This window comes from Centruroides vittatus, unplaced genomic scaffold, assembly GCF_030686945.1.
Source record: "Centruroides vittatus isolate TY-2023 unplaced genomic scaffold, ASM3068694v2 contig_878, whole genome shotgun sequence".
In the NCBI taxonomy this organism is placed as follows: Eukaryota; Metazoa; Arthropoda; class Arachnida; order Scorpiones; family Buthidae; genus Centruroides; species Centruroides vittatus.
The window spans coordinates 40,875-65,733 of NW_027122570.1; the positions used below are offsets into that span (position 1 = coordinate 40,875).

Below are 24,859 nucleotides of genomic sequence, written 5' to 3' on the forward strand. Positions count from 1 at the left end.
ATAAAATCAACTGATTCATGCTGAACTTTTTTGTTTTTGTATAGCAGACTAGTCTAGATCAGGGGTGGCCAACAAGTCGATTGCAGAGCCAATTTTGGTCAATTGCTTGCGATGTCTTGACTTAATGTGTTACACTTGTAACTGAACGCAATGCGTGAATGTAATGCGCAAAAGCAACAATATGCATGCAGTTATGACTCGACTCATAGAAAACACAGCCATTTAGCTTGAATATTTGGTACTGTCATATGGTACTTCTTTTCTTTAGTATTAACAATATTATTATTATTAATCAATATTATTTATCCACAGTGACAACGTTGAGTTTCAATTTTTCTTCTGTTTAAAATGTAAGTACCTTTTCTTTATGTTTTAAATTAAATTGTGGCTTTTCTTACCTATCTATTTACTTGATAAGTGAGCATTTTTGGCAACAGACCTCTATATTTTTGGATTTTTGGAAGTACATCAACCGAGAAAAATATCCCAGTATCACCAAATGTAGCAAATATATTAATTCTTGTTTCGGATCTTCATGCCTGTGTAAATTGGCATTTTCATACTTAAAGTTAATGAAGACTAAACAACATTCTGTCCTGACTGATTCCCATACTGAAGACTCATTATCATCATCTTTGTCAGGATATACACCTAATTATGTTTCCTTGGTAAGAGATGTGCAAACTCAGTCCTCCCATTAATGTAACGTAATAAAATAAATTCTAAATCTGTCTTCATCAGTAGCTAATTTGAATTAATAAATATTGTTAATAATTACTCATGTTTTAATTCCACTGGACATGAGTTTTTTGGCCCGTTATACAATTATGTTACTTTTTATGTAGGTAGATATACAGGGTGTTCCAGTACAAGGTGCACTCTGACAAGCTATTGATAGATTAGCAAAAAATAAGTCTAAAAATCTTATATCATTCTTCCATGATAAATTTTCCTGGCCCAAAAAGAAATCGGAAAAGTAAAATCTTATTAATCAAATTATCAGCTGTACTGTGCAGTTTTATAACAACTTTTTCAAGTTTACGAACAAATAGTATCACAACTTATACATTGCAATTGATAAAAAAAAAGGGAATTATATTTTAAGTTACTAAAAATCTATCTTAAAAACATGTCCAAAAATCAATTTTTTTTAGGTACCACCTGTACAGAATGAACTTGTAGCTGCAAATATCAGAAGTTGGGTCTGGAAATTTATTTTCTTTATGAGCCTATATCTCAAAAACTTCAAAACTATTTTTTAAATCACTTATTAACATATATTTTGCTTATCTACCCATAGCTTGCGGGAGTGCACATACTGAAACACAGTGTATAAACATAGTATGTATTTCACACCTCCCCACCCCACTTAGACTATGACTATGACAACACGTCGATCGTGACACATTTTTAAGATAAAAGGTAGATCTTATGTACATAAAAGTTGGCCACCCCTGGTCTAGATCATCCAAAGCTGTTACTCTCACCTAAATAATTGAGCTATAATTAGAGGTAGACATTAGGTACCATCTCTTAACTAAATTAATAATTATAATTTTAATAATACCTCTAGTAGCAAATCACTTTGTATTAATTATTAAAATTAGTGGAGTTATAGCCTGATTATTTAGGTGATCATTTCGTGATATACATATCAGGTTTCGGGCTTTTACCTTAGTTCTTCTATCCTACCATATTCTTCTTAATTAAAAGCTTGTTTATGCTTTAAGTTAAATAACTAATTTTACAACACCAAACAAAAAGAAAACAGATTGAACTTAACATTAAATGTTCAAATGAACAGAATCCTCAAAATTGAATAATCTATTTAAGTTTGGTGTTTCTAGCCAATGTCTTTTCTCTAATTCAAACAACAAAACTGTAATAATCTACTCTCTATATATGCGATACTTTAGCTTAAAATCATAACACATTTTTCCATCACAAAAAATAAAAACAAAAATGGTAGACAATGAAGAAAATGTTTGACAAACCCCACATGAAATATATAATGATAATTTGCATTATTGTTCAGTAGTATATTTTACTATGGATGCATACCCTTTCTCGACAGCTACACATTGACTTTGTTACAATCTGCAAAAGATAAAGAATAATGTGGACATGAGGTTTCCAAGGTGCTTAATTACCTGTGAGTGACTCATGAAACAGTTCTAAAATTATTTTTACTAAACAATCAGAAATAAGATAATAGAATACCCAACAGGCCTACCTATCCAAACATATAGTGAAACTCTCTAGAAATTGAAAATTTATATTATGAAGCTTACTTCATGCAAAGATTATATAATAAATTGAAGAATTAACATAGTTGACATGAAACTTACTAAGCAATTATGGCTAGCTGCTTGTAGAACCAAATATATAACTTATCTTTCATGAAGAAGAAATGGAATAAAATGAAGAAAAAGAGATAAAAATCAGTTTTTGAATAAACTGACACTCTACAGTACAAAAAAAACTTTAGACTGCATTTAGTGATCTTCAACCATACAAACAACCTTGCTGATGAAGCAGAAAAAACAAAGTAGAGTTCATGTAACAGTCAAATAACTTTTGTCAGATGGCAAAGGGAAAAACCAGAATTACAACAGATTGAACAAAAATAAAATTCTGCAGCTGTTAAAAAACAATGCTATTAGTTCCAAAAAAATCCAAAAACTATAAGATGGAATATCTTTGATCACAATATTTTAAAGTACATTTTGTAATTGAAGATAAAATAAAATATTTTGTCACCAATTACAGGCTTTTTAATGCTTTAGTCACAACACTTAAGAAGAGAAATATTAGAGAGGTTGCAGCCGAAGTTCAAATGTTAAACTTGTACAGCAAGCAGAAGTACACGTTTGATGTTTGAATTACAAGTAAAACACGTTTCGCCACACGTTCACTGAGTTGTGTGGAATCTAAGACCAAACAAATGAAACTAATTCAGGAAAAATATTAACTTTGTTTTCATTTGATAAAATTATAACATTTATTTCATAAGCAAAACATTACTTTTACTCAAGCAATGGATGATGTGCAACAAGTTCAATTTGTCCCTGGACAAATGTTTAGGACCAATAACAAAATTATGGAAAAAAACTAATATTTATGGATAACCAAAATTTTTTATCACAGATAAGAAACGGCGGGGCATGGAGTCCACCAATTGTTGCAAATGCTCAGCTGAGATGTTTTTCAAAGCTTCTTGAATTGCCACAAATAGCTTGTTTCTATTCCAGTATTTTTTATGTTTCAAAGCAGATTTTACATCACCCATAACATTTATATAGGGTTTAAATCTGGTGATTGGACTGGCCATTCCATTACCCTAAGATGGTTGTCCTGAAACCATTTTTTGACAAGACTACTGGTGTGCTTTGGATCATTGTCTTGTTGGAAAATCCACTCAGAGGCAAATTGTCATCATCAAATGACATCTTCCAGAGTTTGTTTATATTGAAATTGGTCCATTATCCCATTTATGAGGTGAATGGGTCCAATTCCATACGAAGAAAAACATCCCCACATCATTGCATTTCCACCTCCAAACTTTACAGTGGGTTGAATACAATTAGGACAAAATTCCTCAGCTTATGTATTTGTGACCATCACTCCCAAACAGATTTATCTTTGTTTCATCCAACCACAGCACACTCCACCAGTTTTGACTTGTCCAAGTCAAGTGTTCACGAGCAAACTTCAGACGAGCTTGTCTATTTTTCAGTGATATGAGTGATTTCTTCCTAGCAACTCACCCAAATAGATTAAATTCATTTAATTGATGCCTAATGATACAGGTACTAAGTTCAGGCATCCCACATTTTATCATTTTAAATTTGAGATCAGTTGATGTTAATGTGTGATTTTTTTTGCTATTCTGTGAATTCTACGATCTGTGCATTTGGTGGTTTTTCTGTCTTCCAGGTTTAGGCCGATCCAAAAAGACATCCAGTTTCTTCCCATAGCTTCACTGCACAAATACATAATGTTTTGCTGCACCCCAATGTTGTTGCAATTTTGGCTTAACTGATGTTTTTACTACTAAGAATTTTTTGATGAAGTTCAGGACTCATATATTTTCTGCTTTAAGATGGGCAAAGGAAAGAATTTATTACTTTCATTACATTTTAATGTTTTGATATGTTTTAGTAAGTTTCTGGAATGTACTTACTTTGTTTGAAGGATTTATTGTGACTGGTTCTGAACTAATGACCAGATGTGTGTGGGTGTATTGCTAAACAACTCAATTTTTCTGCAGCAAATATGCAAATTACTTCATGTTCTACAAATGTCTTATACAAATACAAACAATTGATTTTTGCATAATTGCTTATTTATTTCCAGTTTTTTTTTTAAATGTTTAATCAATGATTTTTGCCACAATCATGTTTGGTCCTAAACAATTGGCCACCACTGTATATATTAGAGCAATGTCAAGACAATGCTCACCTATTTTCTTTGACCACAAAAGTGCTGTTCATCATGAACATGTTCCTTGAGGTTGGACAGTGAACAAGGAATACTATCTGGGAATTTCGAGATTGAGAGATGGAGTGAGGAGAAAACTGCCTCATCTCTGGAAAAGTGGTAATTAACAACTTTATGCATCATGCCTTCCCACTCATCTCACCTGATCCAACAATTTTTGGCAAAACACATCAAACAAGTCGGTCAGCTTTTGTAAAACCCTGACAATGACTTCCTGTAATTTCTGGCTGTTCCCAAAATCAAAATGGTCATTGAAGGGGAAGATATTTGAAGATGTAGAGCATATCAAGGAGAACATAAGAAAATAGCTACTGGCTATTCCAAAAGCTGAGTTTGTCAATTGCTTCAAAAAGTCAAAGAAATGTTATGTTAAGATAAGGACTCTCCAAGGCTTGTACTTTGAAGGAAACTAAGTCACTATTGTTCTAGGATAGATATTTTTTTTAGCATAAGAACGGATAGTTATCAGACAAACCTTGTATATTGGTGCAGATCCACAGTATCTTTAATAATACTGAGTTCATTTTAATGTAACCTCTCTTCAGATTAAAAATTTTAAAAATTGTTAAAATATACATTTAAAGTGGTACCTTCATATTATTATTACAAAGTAAAGGCTGTAAACAGCTTCCTCTCTTCATTTAATATTTCCAAAAAAAAAAAAAAAAACAGTTACTAAAATCTAAAATTATAAACAATGTTTAAATATTATTCCCTACATTATATTTATTATTTATAAACAATAAATATAATTTAGTGTGTAATTATATTATGAATAAACTAAATCAACCTCAGCAGAGTAATTCAAAATCATTCTATAAACACCTTTTTTGCTAAATAAAAGTATATCTTAGTAGCCAAAAAGGTGTTTATAAAATGGTTTATATTATGAATGTTAAAACAAAAAATTTATAGCTCATTAATAAAATAAATAATAGGATTGTTAAAGTAGATCACAAATTCATATTTAAGCAATAAATTAAGATATTTAAATATGCATTTGTTACATGTCTCATTTGTTATTATACACTTTAAATAAATAGTAATGCCCTGTTGAAGCTAATTGTTTTCATAACTTATTATGAAATCCTTATTTTCATCAGTAACTTTTCTCATTCAAATTTCCAGTGAAAAAGAATTACTGATTAAATACTATATTTACATTTAAAAAAAATTAATATTAGTAAAATTTAATCATAAAGAGAAAATTGATGTTTTACATAAGGCAAGTTTTCTAATCTTGATTCTAAGAATACTTGTTGAGCCTTTTTTACAAAACTATCCTTATCGAGTTTTTGTCGTAGTAGTTCTCTTAAATCAGAAGCTGCGTGTGCAGATGCTCTAGCCTAGAAATTAAAATAAATTAATTAACAAAAACATATATTTTTCTATTATTTATTAATAATATATTATTCAAAATTATGTATTTTTAGAAGTTTATATTTGATTAGTCATTCCTAAAATTTTTTTTTTTAATTTAATATATAATTATAAATTATTATTATTATATATGTTAATATTCTGTGCTAACTGATGAACTGAACAATTTTGATTTTGAACATACAATGTTTTGAAACAAATAGTGTGAAACATGATGAAGATTCAAGAAGGAAGTTTCTCAAGACAGATGAATTGGAGAGTTTGATTGAAAATGATGAAGATGGCTAATTTAGGAGAAGCAGAGGATTCAGCATTTAAAAGTAATTTTTCAACTCAACTCTAGTTTGGCAACCCTCAAAATGAGTTTCCGCAGGATGAAGGCAAGCTTTATAGAATCAGATTAATTGAAATTGGGAGCACCTAAGAACTTTGAAGTAATTTAAGCAGTTAAACTAATGTTAGGGCATGGTGATGAAGTTATAAGTTATACTGAAATGCTGAGATAGTTATTTGATATCTTGAACAGAAGACAGATTGAGTTAATAGTATGTTCCAAGATACAAGTGTGTTGAGTTAACTGGTCTCCCTTCCAGTAATAATGTTATTTGTGATTTCATGAACTCTATGTTAATGCTTAATGTTTGCTTTTGAATAGAGCATACAGGAGCTGTGAATTAATTTTTATTTAATTTGTTTATACAGTCAATTTGAAAAATTTTAAATGAAGATAGTAAAAGAATGCATACCTAACTATATATTTCAAGACTTCAAAATTAAATCAAACATCTCTTTTTATCTGAAGACTGATGAAGTTTAGATAATTATTTATACAATACAATTTCATTTTAACTTATTGCAGAACAACTGATTTTTCAGAATAACGGATTTTTCCCACATCCTGCCAAATCAATGTAATTTTACCTTCTTTAGCTGATCCGTAACTTAGAATAATAGATTTTTCCTATGTCCATCTATTGTAAACTTTAATGTTTAGTTAATATTTGAGTGTTTCTGGGAATTTGTAGAGTTCAATTAATTTATATGCCTCTATGTCCTTATTTTCAATTTGTTATATATTTTGTCTACGAGGACTTAGCTTAATAATAGGATGTATTGCACTGGTGTTATGGCTTTAGCAATCAATAGCAATCAAGGAAAACACTATTCAGAGAAAACAATCTTTATTGATCATGTTGTATTATACAGGTATAATACAAGGTGATCAATAAAGATTGTTTGTTTTCTCTGAATAAGGTTTTCCTCGATTGCTAAAGCCATAACACCAGTGCAATACATCTTATTAATAAGCTAAGTCCTGGTAGACAAAATATATAACAAATTATACAGTTCAATGATGGATGATGCAGTTGTTACATTATAAGATTAGTGCTGTGTAGTTACATCTGGGATATATAAAATTGAAGAATTGTGCAAAGAGATTCAGCAGGCTGATATGATTGAGGAGGAGCCACCTAGTGAACATTCTGACACTGGTCCAAGTGTAGTGCCGAAATTTAGCAAGGCCATTGGGTCTTTCCAAGTCATGAAGACATTCCTGATGAGTTTCAGCATAAACAAACAGGCTGTACATGACATTACTAATATCAAGTGGTTGTTGTATTCAATAGGCAGAGAAGTGGCATCAAAACAAACCAAAATGGACAAATCTTTTAACAAATTATGAAGTCAAGTGAAGTGCTAATGAGCATGCATAATTTACCTCTTTTTGTACTTACAGTATATACAGTTTCTGTCAGCTTTGTCATACACACATACAGCATAATATATGATCTTATAGCATACAGGTTTCTATAGAATAATTCATAAAAAACTTGCACCTTTATAAATCCAGCAAATTTAATACAAATTAAGAATGTTTTCAATCAGTTTCACTGACTTTCCTCAGTTACAGAACTGAGGAAGGTCAGTGAAGGAGTAAAGTTGTTTTCTTTATTTTTCTCATAAATGCATTTTGATCTTCTAATCCTCATCAGTATATATTATTACACTTTAAAGTTTTGCAAATGCTGTGTTACAAAATTTCTCCATGACATTCAAGTTCTCATGTCTGTGCCATCTAAGAATTTGATATTAACAAATTCTTTAAAAATGCTGGCAAAAGGGAAAAGTGGCCTGACCACTGACAGAACATACAAAATGCTGCTAGTCAGCACAAAACACTGAGGTTGGCAAGTATGTATACATATTTTTTTCATCTACATACAATATTTTTATTTTCAAGATTCAAACATCAATTTGATTCTTGATTCTCTATAAACATCGTTATTAAAAATTTCTGATTTGGTTTTTAAAAGTATCAATATCCCTCATATAACATGATAGATATGTTCTGAAAACGTGCCGTGTTATGCAAATCCTTGCTATGCAAAACAAAGGACTAATGCAAAACAAAGGACTAATGCAAAACATAGTGTTCCAGAAGTTAACAAAAGTATACTATTCTTTTTTCATTACTAAGAGAAATATGTTTATTAAAGCAATCAATACTTTATTTCCAATCAATAATTAACTGTGAAGGTTCGAATATAAGAATAACGAATTTTTATTTTATTTGCCAACCGATTTTCGACAGTTAGGGTTAAATCAAACACAGAAACAAAAAACGGAAAAACACCGACAAATTTTCTCGTAAAAATTAATCATAAACTATCGTTCCCACGGTAATACTTCCTTGTAGAAGATGAGTTAACTGTTGAAAAATAATTATATCATGTAATTCACCATTGGTCAAAAGGGACTTCCACCCTTGACGTACTTCACAAAATCTCGAACCCAAGATCCCGAAATAAAAGGAAAAACGAACGAAGATGACGCGAGAGAGAGAGAGAAAGAGTTTCGACAACTGTCAAGTGTGTGTGTGCCGTGGATTATCATCTCCCGCCGTTGAAGCCGTCCATTTCATCTATCTACAGTCCATTGACTCTTATTTTCAAGCGAACTCTCGTTCCTCGGACTTTGTGCAAATCTCAGGATCACAAATCTCCGGATCACTAAGGTATTTATCCTGCTCGCGATGTTTTGTAAACTCTCTCTCTCCGATCACTCGAGACGCGGTTTAATAATTCGATTTGATGATATAAATACTTCCAAATACGTTAATTGATGTATTCCCTATTAATCACAAAATAAACGGGTATTTTGTTTAATATTAGAAGAGTGTGCGTTTCTTCCTCCATTACCCTCATCATCGGCATCTTATGCTTCCGAAAAACGCGTATCTATCCGCGAGAAGTTTGATAGATTGGTGTCAGTTCCTGACGTAAACCGGATCTTACGATCCCAAATCCGTAACTAATCATTGACCGCTCGAGCCTTAATCATCCTTTCGACAACCGAGGTCGGACCTCAAGGTCTTGTGCCGTTAAGAGGTAGAGAAGATAGGAATCATCCTCCATCTCCTACCCTCGGTTAACCTCACACTGGTTGGTCAGAAGTGGGATCTGTTTCGATTCGTTCCGACATCTCACCCCCATACATCTTTTCCGGCGTTTCTAAGAATCGAGAATGGAGACAACTGGAGACGGTAATCCAGGAGGAAGCGCATTCTCCGGAATGTCGGGAATGATTCCCCTAACTCCCACATTTTCAGGAGACACATCAGGGTTGCGTATAAGGGACTTCTTTGACTCACTAGATGAAATAGCAAAACTGACAGGATGGACAAAAGCGCAATGTCTCGGAGTTGCGAAGCTAAAACTGACAGGCATAGCAAGAGATTTCGCGTGGAAAGATGAGCGAATGCGAGCGATCGACACGTATGATGAGTTCAAACAGCAGATGACGCGGAGATTTGAAAAGGAGCCATATGCACTTAGACTGCAAAAATTCTATGCATGTATACAAAAACGCGATGAGGATGTACAAACATACGCGGTTCGGCTGCAAAGCCTAGTTTCAGAAACGATACTCGAACAGACAGGGGCCGACGCGCGGGAAACGGAAATAATCAAGCGATGTCAGGCTAAAGAACGAGACGAGAGACTACTCGTCCAATTTGTAAACGGTCTTAATGACAAAATAAAACGTACCGTAATGTCTAAAAATCCTGAAACATTTCAAAATGCAGTCAAAGCGGCCATTTGGGAAGAGACGGTGCTCCAATTAACAGAAACCCCTCGAGGAATAATTAGAACGATTAATAATCCGGAACACACAAATAGCAATCTAACCGCAACGATAGCGCATTTACAAAAACAATTGAATGAACTAAAATACAAGGAGGAAAATCGGCGGCGGAGAGGAATACAATCGGCGAATAGAGGGAGACAACATTACTCATCCCCATCAGAAGGACGCGGTTATGTTCGACCCAATTTTTATGGTGGAGGTACACGAGGCGGAAGGCAACAAACCCGACGGGAAGACCACAATAGCTCAAGCGAACAAACAACCCAATTTCAGTCACGACAGACTCCATCTCAATCTCGACCCCTACCGCAAGGGAGAATTAACAAAATGAGCTGGCGAAGAAATGGCGGAAACTGCAGGAATGTTGGACAAGGTTCCTCATTCTCCTCCCGGACGAATTCACAAACTACAAACAGCAACGGTAGGCACAGAGAATGTAAACCTCGAGTAGGAGTAGGAATAGTGGCCAAAAACTTTGAACCTAGCTTATGTTGTTCTATCAATGACTACCCGGCTCGACTGGCCATAGATACAGGTTCCACGGTAACCCTTTTGTCTCGATCCTTCGCTCAACGAGCGACTAAACACAAATTCGAACAGAGGGAAAGAAAGGTATTATTTCAAAGCGTCACAGGACACGGAATCAGAACATATGGAGCCATGGAATTCCGCTTCTTAATAGGACCCTTGCATTTTTCGTACTTATGTTACGTGGTAGAAGATCAAATACCTTATCCGTTCGATGGCCTGTTGGGACGAGACATAATCAAAGCTCAAGGCCTCACTATAGATTTGGCACGGAAAAAACTATTATTTCGAGGAGGAGAGGAAATCGATTTCCGGAAGGCAGGAGTAGAAAGGATAACGCCAAACCGGAAACGCGAAAAACGAAATCGCAGAGGTAAACCAATCCAAGTTGTTTCTACATCACCCACACAAAATGAGAAAACAACACCTCTCGTTTCAACGAACCCCATCAAGGAGGGACTAATCCGACAAGTATTATTATTGACAGATTGTAATATTCCTCCCAGATCAGAGATTTTTGTCACAGCAAGGATCTCCGGAATAAAACGGAAGGGTGAAATAGGAATTATAGAAACAGAAATAAACAATCGAGAAGATGTAGTGGGAGTCGATTCTGTAGTTAAAACGACAAGGGACGGTCAAGTCCCAGTTCGAATAGCGAACTTATCTACTCAACCAAAAAAATTATCAAAAGGGGACTGCATTGGAACTTTCCATGAGGCAGTAGAAGAAACAGAACCTCCGAACATCAACCCAATCACTAACGCCCAACCCTCTACCTCAATTCTAAACAAGCAAGAATTTGGACAGTTATTCGATTGGTCCAACATAGGAAAGGACAAAAAGAAACCTTTATTAGACTTATTATATAAATATAAACATGTATTTGCCGTCAACGACTATGATTTGGGATACTGCCCGATCGTGGAACACGAAATACGCACCGGAGACGCTACACCCATATATCAGCCACCTTATCGAATCCCTTATGCTCAACGGGAACAAATGAATAAAATCATCGACGGACTTTTAGACCAAGGTATCATTGAACATTCGAAATCACCTTGGTCTGCTCCCGCTCTCCTGGTGAAAAAACGTGATCAAACATGGCGTCTCGTTGTAGACTATAGGAAATTAAATAAAATAACAAAGACAGATCCTTATCCCTTACCACTCGTGCAAGAAGCACTTAGCCTAATCGGGCAAGCGAAATACTTTTCTACCATGGATACCCTGTCTGGTTTCTGGCAGTTGGGGTTACGAGACAAGGAAAAATCCGCATTCTCAACACCGGACGGTCATTACCAATGGAATCGTATGGCAATGGGACTTTCCGGAGCCCCCGCGTCTTGGCAACGGGCTGCCGATTTTATACTACACGGTCTGAAAGGAAAAATTTGTCTGGTCTATATGGATGACATACTGACCTTCAGTCCAGACTTCCAAACTCACTTGATTCGTCTAGAACAGATTTTCCAAAGACTCGCAGATGCAGGACTAAAACTAAAACCAAAAAAATGTCACTTCCTTCAGCGACAGATAAAATTCCTCGGACACGACGTCTCGGAGGAAGGGATCAGACCAGATCCAGATAAAATCAAATGCGTTTTACAGTTTCCCCGGCCAACAAATGTACACGACATTAAGTCTTTCCTAGGATTAACGGGATATTATAGACGACATATCGATTCATACGCTAAAATAGCAAAACCACTGACTGATCTACTGAAGAAGGATACCAAGTTTCAATGGGGAGAAGAACAGGAACGTAGTTTCGAAAGGCTAAAGGAAATAGTCACTTCAGCTCCGCTTTTAAAATCTCCTGATTTTGCGACTCCATTTATACTTTCGACAGATGCTTCGAACGAAGCGATAGGAGCAGTTTTATCCCAGGAGGATGAAAAAGGAGAAAAACCTATAGCCTATATTAGTAGGATACTCCGAAAACCCGAAAAGAATTACAGCACAACTGAGAAAGAGTGCTTAGCTGTAGTTTGGGCTACAAAATACTTCAAACCATACCTATATGGGAGAAAGTTCACAATAATTACAGATCATCGACCATTGAGATGGTTAATTAGCAACAAGGACTCTTCAACAAACTCGCGAATAGCCCGATGGATCATTTTCTTACAAGAATTTAATTTCGATATTAAACATAAGGCAGGAAGTTGTCATAAAAACGCAGACGCGTTAAGCAGAATCCCTGTCCGACATATTTCTACAGTCAACGATGTTGACCCCATTTATTCAAAATCACAAATCGGGGAATTCCAAAGACGAGAGGAGAAATGGAAACTTATTATTCAACGTCTAGAAGACGGAGATGACGCAAAAGACATACAACGCTATTTCCTCGACGAAGAAGGAGTGTTATATCATGAATTTCCTTCCCCACAAGGAAGATTCGTAAATCAATTAGTCATCCCATCTATACTGATCCCTTACATTCTACGTATCCATCACGATACACCTATAGGAGGTCATTTAGGATCTCAGAAGATGCAACAAAAACTCCAGTCATTGTTTTACTGGCCTACTATGAAACAAGATATCAAAATTTATTGTCAAAGCTGTCAACGTTGCGCTATACAAAAAAGAAAGGACAAGCGACAAGAGGCGGAATTACAATTATTTCCTCCTTTAACACGATTATTTGAACGAACTGCTATGGATATCATAGGTCCTTTACCTATTACTACCAAAGGGAACAAATATATACTCGTCTTTATAGACCATTTCAGCCGTTATGCCGAAGCTATACCTTTAGCAGATACCCGAAGCCAGACTATAGCCAAGGCTTTCGTTACTCATATCGTCTTAAGACACTCAACTCCCGTTCAACTACTTACTGATCGAGCACCTAATTTGATATCTAAAATGTTTAAAGAGGTGTGCGAATTGTTACAAATCAAACGACTTCTCACTACAGCATATCACCCTGCATGCAATGGAGTAGTAGAAAGATTCAATAAAACCTTAATCGACATCCTCGCCCATTACGTCGCTAAGGATCAGCGAAACTGGGATGAATGGATCCCCTATGCCCTTTTTGCCTATAACACAACCATTCATGCATCTACCAACGACAGTCCTTTTTTTTTATTATATGGGAGAGATCCAACCTATCCCTTTGACCTTGTAACCAGCCCCACTCGAACGAAATATGACGTCACCGACAACTACGCATCAGAACTTAGATGCCGAATGGCTGAAGCTCATCAGGTAGCACAGAAACATGCCGAGCAAGCTGCTCAAGAAAGACAAATACACCATCGACAAACTCACAAAATACCCACATATCATGTAGGCGACCGAGTATTTCTCGACGAGGTTACCATACCTATTGGATTAAAACGTAAATTAGCACCTAGGTGGTCAGGACCATTTCGAATTGTAACTGAATTGAGTCCCGTCAATTTTATCATCGAAAATATAGATACAAAGAAACAAATTCAAGTGCACGCCAATCGTCTCAAACATGTTATTGCTCGACAAGAATTCGACCAGAAAGAACTTGTAAACCAACCTTCGACTACCACGACTATCCAACAACCTTCCCTTTCGGAAGAACCCCCTTCCACCATTGATCCATGGGACGAATTTATCTTTGCAGAAATGGCACAATCTCAACTCGAGTCTTCATCTGAATCCGAATCTGAGGAAGAACAAGAAACAGAGATTACACCCTCTATCGAGGAACAACCAACTACATCTTACGCCTTGAGGAGTCGAGGCCCAGTAGAGGATCGACCTTGGGTCCTCCCACTTCCTAAACGAAGTCGAATTCCTAAACGAAAGGCCAGCCCAATTAAAGAAGGAAATAATGGCCAACTTCCCAAAATCACAAAAAGGGGATCCCAAGTAAACGAAGAGGGAACTCAATAAATTTAACTTTACCCAATAACCTTGTTTAATTTTGAAAATTTTGCATAATAATAAACTATATTTTACCGCTTTAAATCGTAATTTCTTACAAACAAATATCACGCTAAGCGCGTCACTAAACATGTCAAAAACGTGTTATTAAAAAAAAAGAGACATTAAATGTGTTAAATTAAATAAAGAAATTAAATAAAGAGTTATTAAATAAAGAGAAAAGAGAGAGAGAGAGTAATTAACAACGAATTGTCAACAACGTTATCGCGACGTGTCAATAACTTCCGACACAACGGGAAATAATACTGTAACGCGGTACAATATATATAAAAGAGAGAGAGAGAGCCGGAACAACTTCGTTAACTCATCCGTTTCATAAAAATCCAGCTTGCTCGTCAGGAGTAAGCTTGATTTTTGAAAGTCCGCGGTGATGTGAAGGTTCGAATATAAGAATAACGAATTTTTATTTTATTTGCCAACCGATTTTCGACAGTTAGGGTTAAATCAAACACAGAAACAAAAAACGGAAAAACACCGACAAATTTTCTCGTAAAAATTAATCATAAACTATCGTTCCCACGGTAATACTTCCTTGTAGAAGATGAGTTAACTGTTGAAAAATAATTATATCATGTAATTCACCATTGGTCAAAAGGGACTTCCACCCTTGACGTACTTCACAAAATCTCGAACCCAAGATCCCGAAATAAAAGGAAAAACGAACGCAGAGAGGGAGAGAGAAAAAGAGTTTCGACAACTGTCAAGTGTGTGTGTGCCGTGGATTATCATCTCCCGCCGTTGAAGCCGTCCATTTCATCTATCTACAGTCCATTGACTCTTATTTTCAAGCGAACTCTCGTTCCTCGGACTTTGTGCAAATCTCAGGATCACAAATCTCCGGATCACTAAGGTATTTATCCTGCTCGCGATGTTTTGTAAACTCTCTCTCTCCGATCACTCGAGACGCGGTTTAATAATTCGATTTGATGATATAAATACTTCCAAATACGTTAATTGATGTATTCCCTATTAATCACAAAATAAACGGGTATTTTGTTTAATATTAGAAGAGTGTGCGTTTCTTCCTCCATTACCCTCATCATCGGCATCTTATGCTTCCGAAAAACGCGTATCTATCCGCGAGAAGTTTGATAGATTGGTGTCAGTTCCTGACGTAAACCGGATCTTACGATCCCAAATCCGTAACTAATCATTGACCGCTCGAGCCTTAATCATCCTTTCGACAACCGAGGTCGGACCTCAAGGTCTTGTGCCGTTAAGAGGTAGAGAAGATAGGAATCATCCTCCATCTCCTACCCTTGGTTAACCTCACATAACTAACAAGCACAGTTAAAAGTACTGTTAATTTTAGTTAAACAAGGGTGTTTTCTTTTTTCAAAGTATCATCTTCTGAGCTTTTTTGTTGATCTTGATCAGAAATATCAGTAATATGTTCATTTTTTAATTTTTATCATAATTTTCTAGGGATGACAAAAACAAAAATATGTTATTAATCAATAATTTGTTCTAGCAGGTCACATATGGAATTGTTTCAGTTGGGAACAGTTCAAGTACAGTACCAAGATATTGCTGTATTTCATTTGTTGTTTTTATGAATGATTACTTACAGTTAAAAAAAAGTTTAATAACTCTTACCTAAAAATGTTTAAATAAACTTTACTAAATACAAAGATTAGCCTATAAAAACAAAACATAGTGACAGTCTTAAGAGCTAAAATCTCAAAGCAATTGCATTGACAGCTGGTTGATAGAAAAACTAGGACAAATAAGAAAACATTCTACTATCAGTTTTCATTAAAGAAAACCTGATGAAAGCAACAGAATAAATTGAAAATTTCAATATTCTGAAATCTGTGGGTAAATTTGAGACAACACACATGCTTACTTGAATGAAAAAAATATTGAACAGCGAAGTTTATTACATTTAAAAATTGTAAAATTTTGTACAGAGGATTTCCAAAACCATATTATAGTGAAACTGGAAGCTGTGTTGTATGGGGGTATCCCCAATTTTCAAACCATGTTGTATGAGGGATACCTATATGTCAAAATATTTATTAAATCATCTAATTCAACCTGTTCTTAACAGTTACATAACTTAAATTTAAAGGATGAAATAATATGATGATGATATTTTCAAAACTTTTCCAATAAAAACTGACTATAAAATATGCTACAAAAACAATTTTATCATCAAAATTTCTCTGTGATTACTCATTAAAAATATATCTGAGAGGAATGTTAAAAGTATATTATGTGCTGTTGTACTTCATAATTATGCTGAATCTCAAATAATCAAGATATACTTAACCTGTTCAATAGCAGAAACTTTTTCTTGAATAAATGCTTTACTTCTTTCATCTTTATCTTTTAATTTGGAAATCATTTCATTCAGTTTTGCTTCTTTTTCTGCTTCAAGTCTTATTAAAAAAAACATTAAAAGTAAATTTTCATTTTCTTTATCATTAATAATAATAAAAGTTTTATTATTTTGTTATCATTAATTATTAAAAACTGTAAGAGTACTTTAGCAAACATATTTGTTTTTTCTAAAAACATAATATAGAAAAGTAAAGTATATAATACAATAAATGTTAGTATAAAAATATAAATGTTAAATTTTCTTTAATTTACAATAAATCAAAGTAATCAGAAATTTAATCATATAAACAATTTATAATTTTTCCATTGAAATACAGCCATATACAGGGATCCAATCTTTCTGCATCTGAATTTCAGCTACAATAAATAATTGTTGTTTAATAAACATTACAATATCTGAATCAAATAATCCCAGTATTACAAATTTCTTCAAAGTTACTACATTGAAAGTTGGAATTAGTGAATGACTCCATTCCCAACATATGTTAGTTGTTTGTTTTAGTAGCATTGTATCTGTTTTCTACACATATGTGCAGTTTAGTGATTTTAATCACAAATTCTCATTGAAATCTTATGATCTTATTCTTATAATTCACTACATTAAGCATATTACCTTGTTTACTTATTTCATTGTTGCTCTGTTTTTATACAGTAATATTTTAGTAATAAATATCTATATATTTTTATTGCTGTCTACTGCATATTAATAAAAATACAATTACTAATAGGGAATTCTATATAGTTATTTATTGCATTATTACTTACAAATATATCCTTTAATGCCTCATTAAATGTCTTTTAGTAAAACATAGAGTTTGTAATGTTTAATATTGTATTAAAATCATAGATTAACAAGTAAATATTTTTTCCAGAGGTTTAGTGTCATTTGAAGAAATTGGTTGGGAATATTTAGATGACTAGAAAGAAGTCATAATTTTTTTATTAAGAAATAATGGAAAACATTTTTCAATATCTATGTGGGTGTATTGAAAAAGTAATGCCTTCAAGGTCATATCTTATGATAAGGGGCAAATTGTGTCAAAAGTAGTTTGGGATTTATTTTGATTCTTGATACACACATCTACCTAGTGGTGATTCTCAGCAACATCGTGTTTGTGCACTGCAGATTTGAAAATGGCAACCTACACTTACATGCAATTAAAGCAATGAGTTGTTATTGAATTTCTTCCTGCAGAGAATGTAGCTCTGATTGACATCCATCAACATTTGAGTGCCATGTACAGAGAGATGTGTGTGTTGATGTCAGTATAGTTAGGAAGTGGTCAAGGACTGTGAAAGACAAGAATCTGCTGAAACAAGTCTGGAGGATCAAGCATACAGTGGATGATCACTGTCTGCATGTGGCAACAAGCAGGTGGATCATGTTGATGAATTGGTTTGTATGAATCAATGATGCAGGCAGACATACATTGCAGAGACTTTGGGGATTTCATGGGAAAGGGTGCATCACATTCTCTGGGATGTGCTTCAATACAGGAAAGTTTGTGCACATTGGGTATTCCAACAGCTTACTGATGAAATGAAAGACCAGCAAAAGGAAATTAGTCAACAACTCTTAGCTCACTACAATGCAGGCAATGCCTTTCTCCAGAGAAATGTGACTAGCAATGAATCCTGAACACCACTATGATCCTGAGATGAAATATCAGGATCATAGTGGTGTTCCTACCATAGTTAATGATGTATATTTTCATGTTGAGCTTTAATCCATAATTTTAAAGATTTCTCTATTCTTTTCATTACTAAATTCTCTTCTAAAACAATCACTGATGAAATTTTTTAGCCTTTTATATTCCTTTAATTTGACAATTGAACACAAAGTCAATTCATCCAAGTTCAATAAACATCCAACAAAGACTAAAGAACAGTCACTAGTCACTTTCATCATAGCTAAGATTTCCATTTTTACTTCAATTTACTATTAAGTTTATGGGACTTATGTTTCTTGACACTTCTTTTTCATTTTCCAAATCATTTTTATAAATTTATTAAAGGCAAAATTTAAAAAAAATGAAAGTAGATTCCTGTTACCATGAACTGATTAGTATCACTAGTTTTTAATGTCCCACGAGGAATGCTATACTTTAGTGCAGTGGTTCTCAAAGCGGGTGCCACAAGTACGCCACAAGGGTGCTGTGAAATTTTTAAATAATTAAATTAAAATTACTTAAAATAATGGAATTAAAGTATTAAATTAAATAAATAATTAAAACAACTATAAAAAATGAATATTGGTTTTTTCTACTAATCTTGTTACGTCACCACTTGTCTCAGTGACTCGGTAATTGGCGACACTTAAATACTAGATAAAAAACGAACTAGTTACTAGTTGTCTGTTCTTCTGTTCCTGCAGCAAGTAGAAGTGCAATATAAATGCGTTGAATGCAGTAAGTAGTTGTTTTTATTATTGTTATATGTTCAGACAATAACGAAAAAGCATTATATACAAATATTTTTCTTCTTTACAGCAAGAAAAAATAAATTATTAACTTGTAATTAAATTTTATAATAAAATATCGAAGTTAATTATGTCGTTCAATATCATGAATAATTTTTTCATTAAAAAAAGAAAACGTGAAGATTCTAATGATCAAGAAGTGGTTACTGGTAGTAAAGCTAAGGAATCAATTAGCACTAGTAAATCATCAAAAATTGAGAGCTCATTTTATCACCTTTATAATAATAACTTTTGTTTTGAATGTTTTTGTGTTGTTTGTAAACAAACTTACTTACTTTAAAAAACTTTTATTTTTTTTCAAAGACTTTTCATCCTTCATATCTTTACTAACCGTAAAAAAGCAAAAAAATAATAATATTAATAATAATAATAGGGGTGCCGTGAATTTTGTTTAATAATTTCAGTGTGCCACCAGACAAAAAAGTTTGAGAAACACTGCTTTAGTGTATACTTAATTCTGCTTAAGGAAAGTCTGGTTAATGGTTACCATCAATTTTTGGTCAGTATATACAAAGTGAACTAAACAACATCATTTAACATTAATGTCTTTTCTGCTTTGCTTTCAAAACTATTATTGTTTTGATAAAGCTTCATCAAAACATGAGCAAACTTAGCTTTTACTGATGTTCTATAGCAGGGCTTCTGCTTTAGAAAGGGACAACTTAATATGGAGAATGCCCCTCCTGTATCAAGTCGACCCTATAGATATTTGCCTGTAAAGCAAAGAGAAATGCAATGGCAAATAGCCAAAATGATTAAAGATGGCATAGCACAGCCAAGTACAGTGCATCCCCTTATTGTTATGGTCAAGAAAAAATGACCAGAGAGAAGACTGTGTAGACTACTGAAAGGTAAATAACAAATACTATTTCTGACAAATTCCCATTACTGATCATTTCAGATTTATTGAATGCATTAAACAGCTCACAATACACAACTACTCTGGATCAGTCATCCAGGTACTGGCAGATACCAGTAAAAAAAGAGGATCAGCCAAAAACAAGTTTCATAACTAAGAATAGATTGTATGAAGTTTTGGTAATGCCATTTGGCTTAAAGAATGCACCTGCAACTTTCCAAAGACTCATGAATATGATCCTATGTGGAATTAAAGGTTTACTTTGATGATGATATTTTCTCTTCAACTTTTTCAGGCCACCTCTCGTATTTAGAAGTATTTCAACGATTAGCAAAAGCTGAACCAACCATCAAACTAACAAAGAGCCACTTTTGCTGAAACAAAGTCAAATTCCTTGCATAAAGGGTCAACCATGAGGGACTGGCCACAGAGCAAGATATAATTCAAGCTGTTTATGACTTTCCTAGACCACAAAACACCAAAAAGTTGAGTACCTTTCTTGAAATGTTCAGTTGGTATAGCTGCTTTATTCCCAACTTGCTGAGCCACTATATCAAATCAGACAGAAAAGAATTAAGTGGAACTGGACTCCAATTGTGAGAATGCATTTCTAACTCTCAATGGTAAATTAATTAATGCTCCTATTTTACAGGTTTCCTAATGAGACAAACCATACAGACTGTATACAGATGCTAGTAGTGTAGGCCTTGGTTTGTATTATATCAAGAATGTCTCATTGCATATGCCAGTAGAACATTACAACTAGCAGAACGAAACTATACCACGATAGAGTTAGAGTGCCTAGCAGTATTATGGGCAACTGAAAAATTTTGAGATTATCTAGATGGAACCCAATTCAGAATTGTTATAGACCATGCAGTTTTGAGATGGCTACAAACCTCAAAAAATTTATCAAGACAATTGATGCAATGGACCTTACAACTGCAACCATTCAACTTTACAATAGAACACCGATCCAGAAAAGAAAATCAACTTCTAGATGTATTGTCAAGATTACCACTTGAAACTAAGAAGACATCTGACTTTAACTTAACAGCAAAATTACTAGAAATTACTAGCCATAATGTATATATCTTGCACCAACAACATAATGCAGGAACAAAGAGAAGACCCAGAATGGGCAGATACAAATATTTAGAAAATGGGGAATTATCAACAGACCCCAAGTCAGCAGCCAAAATAATCGGTAAGTCACAACATTATGCAATGAATAATGATCTATTATACAGGTACTCCTCACTTTACGACCGAGTTCAGTTCCGACGACTACGTCGTTAAACAAATTGGTCGATAAGCAAGGAGCTTGCGCTGGGAATATAGGATTGTTGTTAAGGAATTATAGGATTGTTGGGATTATAGGATTGTTGTTATAAAAGTTGTAAAATTATACAAATTATGCAACAAACTTCAAATTTATTCATGGTCGTAAGTGCAAGTGGTTGTTAAGCAGATAGGTCGTAAAGTGAGGGGTACCTGTATTATATTTGTAGACTAGATAATACAGCCCACCAGTGGCCAAGTGGTTCTGTCACTAAACACTGGGAGTTCAGTCACAGGTTCATGCCATGCTCGAAAGGGCTGGCTACATGGAGTTTTCTGGGTTTTCTCCACGTTTGTAACACCTGAATAGGGGCCAGTTTCCCTTACAAGACCTCCCGGAAGGCATTTCCCCTCGCGTAACATCGCGCACCAGAGAAGGCAACAAGAAACTACTCTGGTTGTAACTTCCCCCAGTATACACCTTGGCACCTTAACCAACCACTTATTAACCTGCACCAGGTGCTCACTGACATCAGGATTTCTGATATGGCATGCAGAGAGAGAGATAATACGAGTAGCCCAAGACTCATCATACCAAAAACACTAAGAGACTCCATTCTGAATGAACTTCACAATCACCCAATTGCCAGCCATTTAGGTGCAAGAAAGACAATAAAGAAACTCTGTCAAGGATGTTACTGGTCCAGAATGACAGCAGATATCAAGAATTACATCACTATTTGTCACATTTGTCAAACCCCTAATTAGCCAAATGATTCTGACAGATGAAACTTTTTGGATTGAAACCTTAGTTGCTATGTATAATAGTTAATACAAATTAATACCTGGAACATGTCACTTGTGTAAAAATGAATATTCTCCACTGTAAAATGGTAAATTCAAGATGACCAACCACTCAGTGCCTGTAAATATATAAATAGGAGAAGAAAGAGATGCCTAAGTATCTGAGATCTAGTAATCATTGTGAGCCAAGAGCAGTTAGAATATACTTTATTTGGACTTGTATTTCAGATCAAAAAAAAATGTTTTCATTTTTTCTTTAAAGGGGGAGAGATGTAAGGAGTCAATTCCAACCCATTCTGTTTTGTTTGGGGATTATTTTTTAGTTCATTATTCTATTTATTTTTGGGAATTTTATTTCATTAAGGATAGACTACAGCACCTCACCCAGGCAAAATTCAAAAACTAACTCACCTTACTACAACTGTTGACAGCAAACCATGATGTCATCAAACCCAGAAATGACATCTTGGGGGAGAGACTTCCACAGGAAGTTAAAAGAATGGTCTCCTGTCCCAAATTGTCATCAAATGCACAACAAAAAAATTATAAAATTAATTGTAAGGGCAATGACATGAATTAAAAAGGAAGATTACTAAATGAAATGTTAACAATTAAGTATGTAAATAGGGTCAAGTGGGCATATGCATGTAACATTATCCCAACTGCACTTTAAGTTGAAGAAGTTGAAATGAAGAATTGAACAAAGTAATGCTAAAGATCAAGTGAGATTGATGAAAGGCTTTCAAAGGTCCATTGATGGTGTAGAAGTTCTTAGTGACAGTTGAGTAAATTTGTAAGATTTCTTTGTGAATTTTCAATATATTCCCATATTTTGCTTGTCAGTTTTTATAGAGATAATTCTAAGATAGTTATAATTTAATTTGTAAGTTGCCAATTGTTGGAAAAGTTTTGTACTTATTTGTTTTTTGGATTTGATAAATTATCTTTATTATATTTTGCAATTTGTTGCAAACTTTATTTCATTACTGTACATATTCAAGCTTAAACTAATAAATACAATTTTTTGTATTACATATACTAATTATTTTGGGTTTTTGACTTACTAACAATTTCATTCTTATTTATTGCCCACATAAAGTCCAGGCCTGGCAATTTTGAGCCCTCATTTATGTAATGCACCTTTAGGATATTATCTGGGCTTTTGATTGAATTAAATAACTAAGATGTTACATTGGTATATGAGGAAGTTTGCTATAGTAGTTGTTAAATGCATGATTCTTTACAGTTAATACATGCTATAAAAAATTAACACAATTAATGAAAAAGTTGTTCTGCTATCTAGTGGGAGAAAATAAAATAAAATCCATACATTGCCTGACGTATTAAGAGAAAAGTGCTGACATCATTAGGGAATGGGCTGATTGGTTTAACTGAAGTGACACCACGTGTGGCATTGCTCTCAAGTCAATTCTTTCTACATACAGACTGTAATGTGTTCTGAAAATGTGAGTTTATTATCAAAAATTATACCTAAGTTAGTTACAGAGTCAATGTAATTTGACTGGTTTATACTGACAGTGAAGGCAGGCCAGTAAAGAAACGCACATGACAACTGTTTTTTGTGTGTTAATTTTAAGGTTAGATTTTTCCAAAAAGGATTGTTAAAAGTTGTAGGTGTGATTGGAGGACATCAGGGTTATGGTGAATTAACTTATTAACAGTAGAATTAAGTTGACTAAATAAATGATATATGTAGACAGAAAAGAAAAAACCACTCAAGATTAATCCCTGCTGTATGCTACAAGTTGAAACAAAATCAAGGAATTTGAAATCACCTAATTTAATTTTATATGTACACGAGAAGTAGTAATTGTTGAGCCAAGAGTTTTATACAGGGTTGATGTCAAAATTACCATGGAGTATACAGAGAATATTTGGGAGGACAGAGTCAAAGGCTTGGCAAATGTCTATGTAGATAATGTAGGTGGAGTGGTTTTTCCAAAATTGTTGAGGATTACAAATACAGTTTCAAACAAATTAGTGAAAGTCAAATGAGTACAGAGACTGCAGTATTGAAAGGGTAAAAATTTTGATATGATTAGGGAACAGATCTTATGATAAACATAGATTTCAAAGATTTTTAGCATATCAGATGACAAGGTAATGAGTCAAAAGGAGATTTTGTCGTTTTTTGGAATAGCTATTATTGAGGAAGAAAACCACTGTTTTGGGAAAAATGGAATTAAGCAAATTTAGAAAATAATTTTGATAAAATGACTACTACCATATGTTTTAAAGTTTTGTAAAAGAAATAGCAGGAATAAGATCTGGGCTGAAATTAGATGTTTTAAGTGAGTCAATTGCTTTGGAAAATTCAGAGAAAGTGCATAAATGGTGATAAGTGTATGAGTGAAAAGAAAGCAGTTTAAACTCAGCTGTGGGTAGTATATTAGTAAACTGGTTTTTAAAACATGCAAATTGTCTTATTTAAAATATAATTTAATATTAGTAAAATTTTTAGTCAAATATATAATTTTCAATTTAAAAATATAACTAAATGATAGAGTCAGATTATCCATTAGGCTAAAACTTGGCTAATTAATTACATAAATATTATGTGATATTTGTGTGAGCAA

General features: G+C 33.9%; 1 protein-coding gene across 6 annotated transcripts in view; it reads right to left on the bottom strand.

Annotated features, from left to right (window-relative positions):
- Positions 1 to 24,859, bottom strand: part of LOC136983194 (coiled-coil domain-containing protein 177-like) — a 90,934-nt gene that overhangs the window by 3,349 nt on the left and 62,726 nt on the right. For all 6 annotated transcript variants that reach the window (XM_067279862.1, XM_067279866.1, XM_067279865.1 and 3 more), the window contains exons 10-11: positions 16,769 to 16,877; positions 5,721 to 5,846 (exon numbers count right to left, since the gene is read on the bottom strand). In XM_067279862.1, coding sequence (XP_067135963.1) covers positions 5,721 to 5,846; positions 16,769 to 16,877 — 235 coding nt within the window. The remainder of the gene's footprint in view (positions 1 to 5,720; positions 5,847 to 16,768; positions 16,878 to 24,859) is intronic.